This window comes from Haliaeetus leucocephalus, unplaced genomic scaffold (genome assembly GCF_000737465.1).
Source record: "Haliaeetus leucocephalus isolate CR32 unplaced genomic scaffold, Haliaeetus_leucocephalus-4.0 Scaffold339, whole genome shotgun sequence".
Taxonomy (NCBI): domain Eukaryota; kingdom Metazoa; phylum Chordata; class Aves; order Accipitriformes; family Accipitridae; genus Haliaeetus; species Haliaeetus leucocephalus.
The window spans coordinates 4856074-4872942 of NW_010972775.1; the positions used below are offsets into that span (position 1 = coordinate 4856074).

Sequence of the window (16869 nt, forward strand, 5' to 3'; positions counted from 1 at the left end):
ATGTCTGTATAGTTTGGGGAATACTAAAGACCATAGTATACATGTACTTTAAGGACTGCATGCAACAAAAATCTGAACCTCTGCTAAGAAACTTGTTTTTCTGTGTTTAGTACCTCAGCATGATAGATCTTCTGGAGTCCATAGATTACATGGTTCGCAATGCACCATACAGAAGATTTAGGCCAAACGTCTCTCTCCATAAAAATGCCAGACAATGGTAAGCTGTGTATGTTCGTGCATTCTTTGGGAGATGCTGGAGTCCCCTTCAGTCTCTTCATTATTCTTTGTGGTTAAATGTAGCTTTAAAACTAGATCACATATATCATTATAACTTTCACAGAGCTTTGCTTAGCCAAGTAGAAAAGGCTTGCAGAAGAGAACATGTGAAAGAACCCAGTGATGAAAATCTGACTTGCAAATCTAACCCTGGTGCCCCAAAATCTCTGAAGAAAATGCTGATGCTCTCTTTAGAAGTTAGGATATAATTTTAGAAAGACTAAAGAAAAAAAATCAGCAAATGTATTACAAGCGAAACATATACGTCAACTGTAATTTTTAAAGTTTTGAGCTGATACACATTTTTGTGGATTTTTTCTAAGTACTAACTGATACTGATTCTCAAAGTGCTTAAGTGCACTTAATGCTCTTACAGTCCAAATTTGCAAACATGCAGAAGTCAATACAGAGTGCAGATTTATAGTTCTTCAGGCATTAAATATAAGCTCTCAGTCCATTTTTCAAAAGTGATGTTGAAACCATTAAAATTTTTATAAACAAAGTGTTCGCATATTAATAAACTACCTCTGCAACTTTTAAGTTCTAATGCACAAATGAAATGGAAAGTTGCTCACAAGTGTGGAATTGTTGTAGGTGGAAATATGCAGGTAACAGTGTTCTTGAAGTTCACATCAAAAGATATACTCGCATGTGGTCATGGAGTAACATAAAACAGCATAGGCAGCTTCTGAAGAGTTACAAAACTATGTACAAGAACAAGCTGACACAGAGTAAACTGTCAGAAGAAACACAGAGGCAAATTCAGGTATGTGTTTTTTCTCTTTGCAGAAAGTATGTTTTAGTCCCTCTATTACGTAATTCTTTTAAATATACGTGACAGTAATCAAGGTTCATGGTTTTATAAGAGCACAAGAGTTCTGTGGAAATACCATTTTAATCTGAAGTTCAGTGTAATCCATTGTGCAAAGAAAGAAAATACCAGTAAAGTGCCATTTAAATAAACCCTTTTTGATTCTGGATTAAGCAACTTGGATGCATTTAATGAAGTGCAAGATTAATCTATTTAAAAAAAAAAATTAGACTGCCTAACATCAAGTTTCATCTTCTAGTGAACTTCTGGGTGGGGGCATACCTTTGAAAGAAAAGAATAGGTCTAGAAAGAAATCGGAGTGGTAAATATGAAGGAGCTGGTGGAGAATTTGTAGTGGTGAGCCTTTCCTAAATGTGTTCGAGGCAAATGATTTCATCATGCATTTTTACAGGACCTAGAAAGAAAGCTTGATGTCTTCAATATAATCTTAGCAAGACAACAAGCACAAGTTGAGGTAAGAAATAATTTTTGTTCAACAATATTCTAACACTTCAGATAGGATGGTTCTGTCATGAAAGTATCTTGAAAAAATTTGTGCTGATTAGTATGATAGGCTAGGGAGGTGGGAAGGCAAGTTTCCTATCCTTCCAGGACAGGAGTAAATGAATTTCCAAACTGGAAACCAGTTCCAAAAACCTACCAGTGTGTGTGCACAGTATTACTGCTACCCACTTTGTACCATTCAGACAATTGTCTAAGGGTGCTCATTTAATGGTTCTTTTATTCCTTTGACTTCTATCATTTCAAGACTGGTTCTGCAGCTCTTCAAGATCAAACATGTGCAGCTGTTCCCATCCTACCTACACCTTTAGGTACTCTCTTTTTAGGGGACAGCCAATCTAATTAAAAGACAACTCTGAGAGAATTGTTAAAAGGTAGATGAAGTGTCCAGCTGCATTTTATTTTGGAAATAATTTGTGACACTTAACAAGGAGTTGCATGTTATAACATTATGAAAAGCGTTGTATCTGCAGTTAAGATCAAAAACACCTAGCACACTAAGGGCAAGCTCAGAATAGTCGTCTTGAGAGAAGCGTGCTAGTGGTAGCTATATTCCTAACATGAATATTAACCTCTGTAGTTGTATCATATAATTACTGGTCATGCCAGTGTAGCCTCGGTGTTTGTCTACATATGCAGAATGTATGTAAAATGAAGATTGAAAAAATAATAACAACGCTTCTTATTTTTGAGATGTTTGTGGTCAGACCTTGATATTTAAAATGCAAAGTGAAAGCCTGAGTATAAATTAAAAGTTTTAAATATACGTTGTGGTACAGGATCAGTCTTCAGGTTTGTTACTACTAGATTTAAGGAATATAATTGCTTCTTGTATCCTCTTAAAATACTGTCTTTTCATGTGGTTCCTGCCTTTTTGTAGTCTAAACGCTAGTGAAATGTGTAGAAAAAGGCCGTCCGAAGTAAAAGTAACACATGCTTCTTTCCACACACCTGTGTGCATGCACACACCCAAGCCCCCCACCCCGATCCTCTTTTTGCTTCTGTCTGGTGAGTCAAAGTGCTCTTAATCCCTTGCAGGGTGGTGTTGCTGTCCATCAGTTAAATGTCTGTTCAACATGGGTACATACATGCATTATTTACAGGAAAAAAAAGTAATTCTATTAATTATTTATTTTAATGTTTGGTTTGTAGACAATAAGATCAGGACAAAAACTACTGAAGAAGAAAAACACTGAAGTAGAAAAAAGAAGTGGAGGATGGTTTGGTGGTTTCTGGGGTAAAAGAGAGTCTAGGAAAAAGGAAGATGAAGAATCAACTGTTCCTGAAAGTAGGTGTAGGCTGGAATGCACTAACTTCTGTAGAGACTTTAAGTTTTTATATACATTAAGAAGAATGTTCTAGTATGTTTTGCTTCTTACTATGCAGAAGGAGAGAGTATGGCATAAACAGTGCAATGCAGTATTGATCCATCTTTATAGTATTACTGTTAACGAATATTGAGCTGGCAAATAAGGCACACTTCTGAAATGGCTATAAGCATATCAGAACCTTGGTAAGAAGAGTATGGAGCTTATAGCTGTAGTGTAGTAGGCGACAACTGGAATACTGTATTTTGGTGATTTGCTGTCTGGACCAGAGATTTGTTCTAGTAGTACTCCTCAAAGCTATCTTCATCATTGGGAATTACAGATACTCTTCCAATATAAATTATATTGATTTTTGTGCTATGTATGTAATGCCAGGTGTGAAGACTGCTTCTGTGTAAATTATTTTACAATATGGAACTTAGTGCAATATGAAGAATCAAAGAAATGTGTCAGCAGAACTTAAGTACAGTAGAAAACAAATGGGAGGAAAAATGCTTATCATTACTAATTAAACTGAAAGTTTTTGTGGGTTTTTGGTTTCTAGCTATTGATGAACTAATGACACCAGAAGAGAAAGCTAAGCTTTTTACTGCTATTGGATATAGTGACAGCTCCTATGTTTCCTTACCAAAGCAGGTAAGCAACTTCCTACAGGGATGGTTTGGAAAAAGAACCCAAAAAATGAACAAGCCACAAAAACCCCAAAACACCGTCCCTGCCTGCCCCCCCCGCCCCCAACCAAAAACCCTTTCTGATGCATGTTAGCCTTAAGATAAGCAGTATAAAGTGTGTCAGTGCAAGTCAAACCTATGCTGAAATGTACGGAGAAGATGAAAAAAAAAAAATTTATTCAGAAAACACAAAGATGGCTAATGTTTTCTGTGGTGGTGTTCTGCCTTTTGCACAACCCTAATCTGGAGTGATTTAGAAGTAACAAACTGGATAATAGGTACCCATTTGCAGTTTGGAAGATAATTAAAAAAGCTAACTGTAAATGAAAAAAGATTCCATGTTAGCTTTTTCATTGCATCTGTTTCTTGCTACTTGTTGTGGTGAAAACTAAATTAGTCTGTATGGTCTTTTTTTGTTTTTGTTTGTTTTTTGGTTTTTTTGTTTTGTTTTGGTGGTTTGTTTTTTTGAGTTGGTGGGGGTTTTTTTGTTTGTTTGTTTGTTTTTTTTCAAATCCAAAGTCAGTTTGATTCTGGTAATTGAATAGTTGTTGTTTATGTAAAAGTGAACATTAGCATGTGATTATTTCCTGTTTGACCCAATGTTTATAACTTTCGGGGATGCTTTTGTTGGAGGGATCATGTTATGTTTCTGTTAAAATGTTTGTCCTAATGATTAATACCAGGAGATTTCAGCTGTAGTACTTTTTTTCTACTACACAAAGGACAATTTAAAATTAAAAACATTTTTTGTGACTTTTTTGGCTTGTTAAGCAAAGGAATAAAAGATAAAACTTTACAGGTATAGTATTCTTGAGAGGGCTTATAGGAAGAAAGCTAGAAAGTAGACAACTAAGAAAATGTGAAATGGTGAGGTTTCTCTCAATATACTTATTTTCTGTGAGAGCTATCACATTGTTGTTTTAAATCTTAACATGACTGGTGGTTCTGCTTTAAGTTGTTCATCACTTACAGAAGTACTTTTTACATTTAGACTATTTCCTTCAAGGAGGATGTTGTCTCTTCTCCCAACAGGCGTCCCCACTCCCCAACACAACACTCCCAACTTTCCAACCTTGTATATTTTTGTTAAATTTAATTATTATAAGCTTACATGTGCCTCACACAGGGAAGTTCAGAGTTGTTTAAGTGGCAACGTGGAGGCCTGTGTGCTGTTGTATGAACTTGTGTTCCTGTCAAATTGAAAAGAGCAGAGCAGCAGCAAGCTTCTCTTAGCAACAAAGAAGAGACACAGCCCAAACTGTGCCCAGTACTGGGGCTTCTTTTTTTCCTTTGTTTCATGCTTTCCTTGCTTACCTGTGTAGAAAAACTTCCATTTTTAATTTGGACAAATTAAGTGTAAAGGTCCTTTAATCTCTCTCAGTACCCTGAAGAAAGGTGCAGGCTTCAAATTCAGATAGGAAATATTATTTGATTCTTCTTCAGTTGCTGATTGACACAGTCATAAAATGGTACATGTATCAGGAAGCCAAAACCCTTTCTTGACAAGGTTGAGACATGACATACAGCATCAAGAACAAAAAATGCATATATGCAATGTCTTCTAAAATGTAGTTATTTAATAGGATTATGAAGATTTTGTTTATCTTGCTAGCTCTCTATTGAGTATAGTTTAGCTATGCTTTCTTTCACAGTTTAAAAAAACCACTTCCCTGAATCCTGAAGAGATACAGACTGTATCTACTCTGCATTTGTTGAAATACACTGTTTTATGTTAAATAACTGATAAGTGTTGAAAGAAAGTAAAAGACTCTGTACTTCACTTCCTACATAGCGATATGTTTCTTACCTTAGTCAACTGGAATAGCTTTAAATACTGCATTTCATTAGGTTTGTTGAAATTAGGAGTTTTAAAAAGTAATTCATATCAAGATGACTAATTTCGATTTTCTCTGTCCTTCTTGCTAGTATGTTGCCCATGTTGTGACACTGAAGCTGTTAAGCACTTCTCTTACGATTAAAGAAGACAAGAACGTGGCAGAAACTCTTAAAGTACAGATAATTGATCTGAGTACCAAAATATCACAGCGCCCAGGAGCACAAGCCATTAAGTAATTGGATTGGTATTTTTTTTTTTTTGTAGAAACATCTTCCCTCTGCTCCCTGACTTTTAAAATCTTTCTTGGGTAGTGCATTATGTTGCATAGTGACTTTTAAATGTATGGGCATTCTGCAGTTGCACTCTCAAAAGTTACAGTCATGTAATTTGGTGAATAACATAGAATGGAATGAAGAAAGGAATGCTATTTTTTAGTCTTTATAAACAATAATAAGCTCTTTTTTGAATCCAAATGTTGAAGTGCTAGATATTGCTTTTGGGAAGTGATAACTAAGTAGTGTGAAATGGTCTGGCTAACACTCTCCAGCCTGAATGTGTTGCTTACTTCCTACATTAATGAAAAACTATGTCTGTGTGTTGTGGGTAGCAGATTAACCAGCATGTAGGAAATGGACTCCTTCCTGTGTTTTAAGAGAGGACACACCAGAAATACTGAACACAAATTATTGGATTATGCTGTCAATGAATAAGATTTTCAGTGTCTGGAAAATGAGTCTATGCACTTTTCATGCTTTCATTTGCAGTTCTTTATGCATAAGATCACCAGCTCAGCTGCTTACTCTTGAAATATTTTTGCTAAAAACTGTTTTGGAGAATATTAAAGGTGCAGCCTGAATGCTGCACAAAAATAAAAAGAGCTTTGAGAACATTTTACATAAATGCATGCCATATAATTTTGTTGGCAAGACTCATACTTTTGTTGATTTTTAAGTTTCTGGAAAACGTAGTTAGGTTATCTCAATGGAGCCAGGCTTGTGACACTGATTATGCCCAAACTGTGTTGCCTCCCAAAGTCAGGGATTCCAACAGTAGAGACCCAGGACCCCAAAATAAATTTCATATCTAATAGGTACTTCTAAGGGCGAATGACGTTTTTGTGGTTTGGTGGTGTTCACATGGCTTTCTTTAAAAGGCATTTTTCTACTGACTATGCTTAACACTATTGTCAGGGAAGCTGTCAGTAAAGAATACCCATTTGTACCAAAACAAGTCTGTAACTGATTTTGAAATCAATATGTAATAGTTAACATTCCTACTCTTTTTTCATCTGTAGCATAAATATTTTCCCTTTCTTTTCTCTTACAACTGATTCTCTTAATAAACGTGAGCTGAAAACTATATTCAGTCCACCTTGCAGATAACAGAAGGTAAAAAGAAAATATCAGCCTTGTGTTGCTGTGAATGACTTGCCTGCTATTTATTTTTCCAGTTTAATAATGTAACAATTTCTTAACCATGTGGTATGTTTGTCCTGTGAAGTTAGTCATGTTTGGGTTTATCAAAGGCTTTCTCATCTTGCTGATCTTTCCTAGATGGAACTGTGTTCTGTATTCTAATTCAGTATGTTTAACTATTCACCTTCTTCAGGGTTGAAGCAAAGCTTGAAAACTGGTACGTTACAGGCCTGAGACAAGAAAACATTGTACCATCTCTTGTGGCTTCCATAGGGGACAGCAAGTCGTCTTTACTTAAGATAGAGTTTAATGTTAACCCAGAGGATAGTACTGCTGACCAGAGTCTTACTATTGAATCACAGCCTGTGGAAATAAAATACGATGCAGTGAGTAGTAACCAAAACTTTTACTTCTTTTTCTGATTCTCCTTTCTCTGCCTTTATTCTCTTTATTTTTGAGTTTTCACTGAGTGACTTCTGTGTATATTGATAATTCTTGTCTGTCTTTTTTTTTTTTTTTGAAAAGAGAACAATAAATGCAATGGTAGAATTCTTTCAGACAAGTAAGGGAATGGATCTTGAAAGATTAACATCAGCCACATTAATGAAGCTGGAAGAAATCAAGGAAAGAACTGCTACAGGTAAGATAATAACAAATCTCACCTGAGGTGAACCCTTGAATGTCTTAAAATGTTTCAATATGATTTTCTAAACACTTTGCTCGTGTTTTGATTGCTGGCCAAAGAGTATGATTGGTGTTTTTTCTTTGAGTTTGTGACTTGGAGGATTAGTGGATGTTTTGTGGGAAGGAGCATTAATTTTAGTGAGAAATCAGTAGAATGTTACAAAAGTAAGTCTTTACTCAGGATGTGTTATCTTTCAGATCGATAGCATCTCTTTTTGTGTTAACTGGCACAAATGTTTCACTTGTGAATAGCATTTCAGTTTTAATGTCCCTTCCTTTTTATTTAAGGATTAGTTCATATTATTGAAATGCGGAAAGTCCTTGATTTGAAGATTAATCTGAAACCTTCCTACCTTGTGGTTCCACAGACAGGATTCTACCATGAAAAATCAGATTTGCTGATTTTGGACTTTGGTACATTTCAGGTATATAAATGATCTCTCTTATATGCTTAGAGGAAGAAAATATTCTTTTCTCTTAACATAGCTGTCATCTGAAACTATCTTGTTTTCAGAAGGCAAAGATGATAATCTGTGTGAATGTGTTTTAACTTACTATATTTCTTACCAAATAAGTTTGGATCAGCAACTTGATCTATGTTCAGAGCTGTTAAGTTGTCTTTGACATACTTGTACTAGTTAATCTCCCCAGGAAACATTTTCATTTTGTAAATGTGATTGTAATAGCTTATCATTTAGTATCTTTCACTTTTTCAGCAGAACACATGAACTTTTGTTCATTTTTTTGTAAAATGATAGCCTTTTATTAATAGAAGAGAATATAATTTTTCTCTTAGAGTTTGAAATTTGATTCCCTTGTTCCTATAAAATTGAAAGATTACAATAATTTAACTTTATTTTATCTGACTGATTAAATATTTTTTAGTTGTACTCCAGCAGTAAACTTGTAAACTAATAAGAAAAATTCCATTTTGCATAACTTGAATTAAGTGGATTGATAGAAGTAGCAACAAACCCCCCCTACTTATTCTTGATAAGTGTGAAATGAATTAAGATTGCTTCTCTGTAAGAGCCCAGATGTCAGTCATAAACTCCTATGAATCATCTTTTTCATCTTCACTAGAATTAATAGCACGTGTATGTAAGTTTTAGACTTAATTTTATCTTGTCTTTTATGTGTTTAGCTGAACAGCATAAATCAAGGCAGTAGTCAAGCTTCTAGCTTTTCGTCTTTAGAGGAGATTATGGATAAAGCTTATGACAAGTTCGATGTGGAAATAAAAAATGTGCAACTTCTTTTTGGAAGAACAGGTAACAAAACAACATAGTTGCTGTTTACTCAAAAGATTGAAGGCTACCTACCTGTAATAAATAAATAAGTTTTCTAAAGAAAAAAGGTGAACCAAAACAAGTAGTTAACTAAGAGATAGATTATAATACAAGTCTGTATGAAACTGTGAAAAAATTTTAGTTTCTCTTCAAACAGCTGCTTGCTTTTTGTTTGGACTTGTGTATTATCTCTTTACTGTGATGCCAGCAAGCAACATAAATGCATAGAACTGTTATGTTTTCCATCATATGCAGGAAAATACAGCTAAAATTGGCCTTAATACTTCATTTGGACTTAAGTTTGTGCAGTGAACAGAATGCTGGGTTACTGTTACATTTATCTATCCATGTATCTATTTTTTTGTGGGGTTCTATATGCAGGTACATCTTTTAGTGTAGAATTGGACTTATGGCTGCTAAGGCAGTATAGTGTTAAGAAATATTGAAAGTGGATTCAAAAGCTTTTAAAATACTTTACCCAAATTGTTCTAGGTTTCTCTATTTTGTGAATGGGTTCTTTGTCCTTTCCTAGTGATGTTATTTGATTACTTTAATGATACCTTAATTAAAGCAATTAGCAAGTGATGTTTTCTCATTTACATTTACTGAACATTTGCAGGTGAAGACTGGAAGAAGGCTCGTTTTCAACACCCATCAACTCTGCACATATTACAGCCTATGGATATTCATGTACAGTTGGCAAAATCGATGGTGGAAAGAGATACCAGGATGGCAAAGTAATATATTCATGTTGAAAGGACTTCTTTTAAACTACTGTGTACTTACAGAAAAAACCCCTGTATTTTCCCCAAAGGTTCAGTTACACTTTAAAATCTGAAGGTATTAACTTAAGAAATAAAAGTAGCTTACTACTTTTTACAAAACATTCTTTGGCTAGTAGTTCCCTGGTCACCTTTACTGGTTACTAACTATAGTGTTTAAACTGAGTCCAAGGCCTGTTTTTAATGCAGGATCACTAGCTTTACTGTGATGTGATCTTTATATAAGAGTATAGATATTGTTAAGACTTAAATCAAGAATTGGTATGTACTTTTTTGTCTTGGAGTTTAATAATTTTTTTTTTTAAAAGGTTTAAAGTGTCAGGAGAACTTCCTTTGGTGCATGTCAGAGTCTCTGACCAGAAAATCAAGGCAATTTTTGATCTGATTGATAGCATTCCGTTGCCTCAGAAGTCATCTGTGTCAATTCCAAGCACAAAGGTAAGCTGACAATAACTAAGAAAACTGAATTTAAAAAAATGACATCACTAAAGTGATCATTGTAAATGTAAATTCCTGCTAAAGTCTGTTCTCTGTTTCACTTCAAGTAAGAGATCTGTTGCCAAGTTGAGTCAGGCAAAGTGTCTCCATTATGACTTACCATCAGAACATGCTGGGCTTATTCAAGCGAGGGTATCTTGGCCTTTGTCGTTGTCCTGCTGGTTTCAATATAAGTATTGGCAAAACTGAGCTTTCTAAGCAGTATGGGGGAGGCAAGGTCAAACATGCATAATCAGTGGAAAATATGACTGAACATACCAAGTTATACGGACTTTAAAATAATGATTTATTTTTTTTTTTCCCCTCCCTCTAGGTACCGGCTATTCCCACAATTCCTGTTGTTAGTAAAGGGTTACTTAATACACCCCAGTTGTTAGCAGAAATAGTGTCAGGTAAGAAGCTACAGATAAACCTTTTCAAAAGCAGAAGGCCATAACTTATGGAGTAGCTGATGTTTTCAGGCTGCTATTGATCTTAAAACATGTTATAAGGACAGTAGACAGGAGTATGATTGATCATCTCTAACTTCAAGTTCATAAGAAGATTCAGTTAAGATGCTGATGTTGCCTCAGAATAATAAACTTGCTTTTTTAAAAAAGCAAAAAAAAGTTTTTTGGGATTAATTAATATTATGCATAAGCAGCCTCTTCAAATGTGAGCTATTAATAACAAGCGTGTCACTAGCAAACCAATTTAATTATTCAGATGTCATGAGACATCTTTTTAGTAGAGAATATTGAGGAACCTGTTATTTCAGAATTGACTTAAATCCAAAACCAGGTTTAGCCAACTACTAATCTGCAGCTGCTACCACTTCAGGACACATAATTTGGGGTGGGCACATAAAAAAGGTAATATTTCTAAAGGTTGTGTATACTTGCATTAAGCAGCCAACATGTGGCAAAAATAGACTTTTACAAACATCATCTGTACTGTCCTGAGTGTTTTGCATTAGCAAAGCTCTCCTTTTTCTGAAAATGAAGAACTAGAATAACAAATGGCAAATTACTGTATTGGCACTGTGGATTTGAGCATTTACGTCCATGGCTGTTCTGGAGAAGAACTTTCCTGTAGTGGAACCTGGGAAACTTGTTTCCTGGAGCTTACTTTATAACTGGTTTTCCTTGTATGTGTTCTTGAATGTCTAATGGTACAGCTAAACTCTAGTGCTTTCCTTAATAGGGCTTTAATTTTCTTCACTTTTTATCCACTGGGTAAGAAAGCAGTATAGATATAAAAAGTATACTTTGTCAGATTAGGTTTAAACTGCTCATACAGTTTAAAATTTCCTTGGAATGGGAAAGAGAGGTTGGGATATTTACCCCTGTGTCTGGAAGTTTACTAAGGAGGAATTCATTTCTCTTCTCTAGACTCTGAAGAAGAATATTTTGATTTTGAGGAAAGTTCTGAACCAACTGACAGGTCACTAATTAAAGGAGAAGAAATAAGAAATAAGGAGCCTGCTAAAGAGGAACTGACAGATCTTCTGTTGAAGTTTGAAATTAAAGAGGTATGTGTCTTCAATTCTATTTTTACCTTCTACATAAAGAATATTTAAAAAAAAATAAATCCAATATTCTATTACCAGTGATCGCCAGATTTAGTGGATGCTAAAACATAGCCACCAAACCAAAAAATATACATGTATACATATGTATTTCTATGTACGAGTTATTTATATATGGTATGCATATGAGGTTTTTTTAATATATGGTATGTATATAAATAAAACATATACTTACTTCGTTTGTGTATAAGTATTAAAAAAAATGAACAAAACCCTCCCTTTTTGGAATATTTTTGGTAGAAAATAATAGTACCAAGTTATAATTTGCGGGTGAGAGGTGAGAAATTTGTACTGGAAGAACAAAGTAAATACCCAGGCATGTCACTTGCTAAGAGCAAATGCCAAAATATTTCTACATTTATATCTCTCACCATCAAACAATCACTTTTTTTTTTTCCTATTTTTACACTTTAACTCTGTAATAAAAACAATACTTCCAGTAAAGCAGGCCAGGTGTTAATTTTGCGCTTTTTTTTCATTGTTGATTTGAATGGTGAGAATACTAAATGTGAAAAGATGGTATAACTGTCTATTTCTTGCTCATCCAGGTTTTAGTAGAACTCACCAGGCAAAAGAAAACTGAGGAAACGGTACTTGTATTTGATGTAATGCATCTTGGGACAGAAGCTACTGTCAGAACCTATAATTTAGCAGCTGTATCTTACTTAAAGAAAATAAGCTTGGATTACTATGAAATTGGAGGTAATAAGCAATAAGAGAAGTATAGTAGTGTGTACATATATATAATCAGTTAGTCTGAAACCGTGGCTCTCCTGTCTCTTGTGCTCACTGAAATCCAAATGTTCTAGTTTTCCTGTTACGATATTTAGTATGCAACTGTCCCTTGGCAGTGCTTGTCGCATTGGTACAGTTGATAAGCTCTGGACTCCCACCATAATGCTTATTAGATAAATAAATAGCTTAGTGCTCAATCTTTGGATGGTTAAGGGGTACAGACTTGTAATTTTGGACTTAACGAAGAGATACCAGTGATTCATACTTGGTGGTGCAATGTATTTTAACAAATGGTATTGAAAGTTAATCCCTATCTTCAAGGCAAAATTCTTTGGGTCTCTGAAAGAACAGAAATTACCCTAATTTTTGTGCATTTCATGTGGTATGTTACAGATAAAAAAGCACCCATTCATCTAATTAGTTCCTCGGATAAACCTGGCTTAGACCTTCTGAAGGTGGAATATATCAAGGTATACATAAAGCTTTTAAAATTTATTTTAAAGCACTTTTATATATTATAAAGTCTTAAACCTACTGCTCAGAGCTAGTGGATTGTTTTGCGTCTTCTGAAGAGCACAGCGACTGGTTGGAATTAATATTAACCTTCATGCAAATCATTATTTTCAGGCTGACAGAAATGGGCCACACTTTCAGACAATTTTTGACAACGCTGAACAGATGATTCAAGTGAGTACTTGCAGATTTTATTGCTTATTTTCTTTTGGTTTGCTTCGTTAGAAGGGAGGAATCAATAAGGGGTTTTTTGGCTTTCCTGTTCTGCTCCCCTGCCCAAGCTTCCCCCCTCCCTGACCTTGCAGCATGGATATTTAAAGAGTTAAAAAGTACATGAAAGTTTTTATACAACTTAATATAAGAGCAGTATGTTAGTCTTTTTTCTTAACTATGATGAAAAACTGTCTAGCTAGCTCATGTGGATAAAATTCAAAATAATAAAAGAATGCATCTTCTCATGCATATGAGATCATGAAGTTCAAATGTCTGGTATGGCAAAATGTAGTGGGGTCTAGAATTCTTTCATTTTCCTGTCAAATAATCTGTATTGTGAGCACTACATAATCAGTACTCTGGCTAAATTTAATAAGAAGTCTAAATCCTTTTATGAGTGATTTTGGGTTTTTTTTGCGGGGGGAGAGCAAAGAGGAGCGTGTTCCAATTCTTCACCCTGAAATATGACTTGGGGGTTTCTTGTGATACTGCATTTTCCTCTCTGTCATTTTTGTCATAGACTCTAGAATAAGAATTTTATCTCTTAAAAATTACTGGAAATATAGGAAGATGGTTTTAGACAGCAAGTACCTAACTTCTTAAGTTTTGACTGTTGTACTAATCGTATATTTTTGAGTCAGAGATTTCAATCTAAGGAGAAACAGTGTCTTGAGGAATTCTGGAAATAAACTACTGTATTGGGTTTGCACGGCAAGGTTTTGGTAGCGGGGGCGGGTTACAGGGGTGGCTTCAGTGAGAAGCTGCTAGAAGCTTCCCCTATGTCTGACAGAGCCAATGCCTTCTTTTATTTCTCCCCATCCCACCGCATCCATCAGCGGGTCAACTTAAATAAAGAAACTAAATTAAATAAATGATCTTTCCTTTTCAGCTGCACCTAAGGTGCCAAGATGCTATGTAACTCTAAAAGTGCCATTTCTAAGTGATGGCCGCAAACAGCAGGGAATCCAAATGCAAGGTCATGTTTGCCTAGGTTTCTTTTAAAAGCCCCTATTCTGGAGTCTATTCTCTTAAAGCATACCAGCCAAAGGCTTCTTTCCAGTGAAGCTGGAGAATGGGTGTGCATGTTGCAGTGTGTTCTGCAGGCTAACAAATATGGTTTCCATTGAGCCAATGCAAAGATAATTACAGAGGTATTCACAAAGGCTGTTTAGGCTTGAGAAGCTGTCTCCTTAGGTTTCTTTTATAGCTGATGAAGAGATCCAGCTGATAGTGATGCAAAGAATGAAAGCTGTCCTTCAGTACCATCCAACTTGGGCAGGACCTGTGGCACTGTATTGGCTTTGTGTGGCAAGGTTTTGGTAGCGGGGTGGGGTGGGGGTTACAGGGGTGACTTCAGTGAGAAGCTGCTGGAAGCTTCCCCTATGTCTGACAGAGCCAATACCTGCCGGCTCTAAGATGGCCCCGCCGCCGGCCAAGGCCGAGCCCATCACCGATAGTGGTAGCACCTCTGTGATAACATATTTAAGAAGGAAAAAAAGTTTGTGGGACACAGAAATGCCAGCCGGAGAGAGGAGTGAGAACATGTAAGAAACAACCCTGCAGACACCAAGGTCAGTGAAGAAGGAGGGGGAGGAGACGCTCCAGGTGCCGGAGCAGAGACTCCCCTGCAGCCCATGGAGAAGACCATGGTGAGGCAGGTTGTCCCCCTGCAGCCCATGGAGGTCCATGGTGGAGCAGATATCCACCTGCAGCCTGGGGAGGACACCACACTGCAGCAGGTGGGTGCCCGAAGGAGGCCGTGACCCTGTGGGAAGCCCATGCTGGAGCAGGTTCCTGGCAGGACCTGAGGATCTGTGGAGAGAGGAGCCCATGGAGCAGGTTTTGTGGCAGGACTCGTGACCCTGTGGGGGACCCACGCTGGAGCAGTGTGCTCCTGAAGGACTGCACACCGTGGAAGGGACCCATGCTGGAGCAGTTTGTGAAGAACTGCAGCCCGTGGGAAGGACCCACGTTGGAGAAGTTTGTGGAGGACTGTCTGCTGTGGGAGGGACCCCACGCTGGAGCAGGGGAAGAGTGTGAGGAGTCCTGCCCCTGAGGAGGATGAAGCGACAGAAATAACATGTGATGAACTGACCGTAAACCCCATTCCCTGTCCCCCTGCGCCGCTGGGAGGGGTAGGTGGAGAATCCGGGAGTGAAGTTGTGCCCAGGAAGAAGGGACGGGTGGAGGGAAGGTGTTTTGAGATTTGGTTTTATTTCTCATTACCCTACTCTGGTTGATTGGTAATAAATTGAGTTAATTTTCCCCAAGCTGAGTCTGTTTTGCCTGTGGTGGTAATTGGTGAGTGTCCAATTGGTAATTGGTGAGCGTCTCCTGTCCTTATCTTGACCCACGAGCCTTTCATTATATTTTCTCTCCCCTGTCCAGCTGAGGAGGGGGAAGTGATAGAACGGCTTTGGTGGGCACCTGGTGTCCAGCCAGGGTCAACCCACCATAATTACAAAGGGCTGTCAGTTTTCTGTGATTAGGTACTTCCCTTCTTTTATAACTTGGCATTTTTTTGCCTGCCGTTTTTTGGTGTGAAGACTGAAATATTTCCCTTGCCACGTAATAGTTTTAGAGTATCTATAGATATCATCAGGGAACTCGAGTTAATGCTATGGGCATGGGCACTAATGGAATATTTTTGCTAAGAAAAGGTTCCTGAAGCTGCAGCAGGGGATGACAGTTCTACTACTCGAGTGCTACTGACATGGAGATACTTACTGAGTTGACTGACTTCATGCTATGGGACAGTGCTGATGTTAAGAGAATTCAACTTTATATACATCATAAGGTGTTTTGCTTGCAGCTCTTCAGTGGGACTTCTGTGTCTGGAAGAATTGCATTTGGGCTCTTTTTCCAATTTCAAGCCCATTCAGGCGGATAACTTTTACTAAACTACATGGCAAGGACTTACTCTTCTTTTGGACTCCCTTAGTGGATTTGTTGAGAAATACCTTTATACTAAATACCTACCTGGCAGCCACCTGCTACTTATCTGTTTGTGTAGTACTGTGTTATTGCAGGAGCATTCAAGAGCGAGTCTGTGTTTGACAGAGCATATTGCTTGAGAAGACTGAATCCTGCTTTAGGTTAGCTAGGTTACTAACTTACTCCAGGTGTATCTCCCTTAGCCATCTAATTAAGTTTTTCACTTATGTAATGCAGTTTTCCACAATGAGTTTTTCACTCAATGCTTCTAAATTTTGTATCACCTTGCTGTTGTACTGAGGAGGTTATAGGTTAACAGTTACAGCTGTTGGGTTGTTGTTAGGTTTTCTTATTTTCTAAGCTTACCACTTTTCTGCTTTACAGAAAGCTTTTTTTTCTTTGTGATCTGTTGCTGGTAATGCTTGCAGCTTTTCTAAGAAATTGTTATATTCCATTGGGTGCTTTTGTACCTTGGTCCAAATCTTAAGTTATTTTTTTGTCATATGGAGTCTCATGTTTTCAACAGGTAGCTTTTTCGTCATTGAACCTTCTACTGCATACAGAGGCCCTCATGTCTGCTGTCAGTTTTCTAGCAGCTGTTAGTCCATCAGGCAGTGGAAATAGTAGAGACACACCAACTAAAGACGAAAAACAAGAAGATGACACTAGATTGAAGAAAGGTACAGTTGTGTTTGTCAAAATGATGGTTCTGAAAGGATTTGTTGCATGCTGGCGAAACAATCAAATCCAGAGAAACCTGATGAGCTTTGTAGTGTGGGGAGAAGATCAAAGCT

The 16869-nt window shown here is 36.9% G+C and overlaps 1 protein-coding gene across 7 annotated transcripts in view; it reads left to right on the top strand.

Moving 5' to 3' along the window:
- The window catches only part of VPS13C (vacuolar protein sorting 13 homolog C (S. cerevisiae)), a 107100-nt gene that overhangs the window by 23730 nt on the left and 66501 nt on the right, over positions 1-16869 (top strand). For 6 of the 7 annotated variants that reach the window (XR_774624.1, XM_010571716.1, XM_010571715.1 and 3 more), the window contains exons 12-29: positions 111-217; positions 871-1042; positions 1500-1562; positions 2762-2897; positions 3482-3573; positions 5535-5677; positions 7054-7246; positions 7386-7500; positions 7833-7969; positions 8689-8815; positions 9453-9570; positions 9924-10053; positions 10427-10505; positions 11484-11623; positions 12229-12382; positions 12809-12885; positions 13043-13102; positions 16602-16755. Coding sequence is in view for 6 of the 7 variants with exons in the window: in XM_010571716.1 (XP_010570018.1) it covers positions 111-217; positions 871-1042; positions 1500-1562; positions 2762-2897; positions 3482-3573; positions 5535-5677; positions 7054-7246; positions 7386-7500; positions 7833-7969; positions 8689-8815; positions 9453-9570; positions 9924-10053; positions 10427-10505; positions 11484-11623; positions 12229-12382; positions 12809-12885; positions 13043-13102; positions 16602-16755 (2197 nt within the window). In the remaining variant the exon portion in view is untranslated. Of the gene's footprint in view, positions 1-110; positions 218-870; positions 1043-1499; positions 1563-2761; positions 2898-3481; positions 3574-5534; positions 5678-7053; positions 7247-7385; positions 7501-7832; positions 7970-8688; positions 8816-9452; positions 9571-9923; positions 10054-10426; positions 10506-11483; positions 11624-12228; positions 12383-12808; positions 12886-13042; positions 13103-16601; positions 16756-16869 lie in introns of those variants that run through there. The other variant, XM_010571722.1, reaches the window with a different exon arrangement.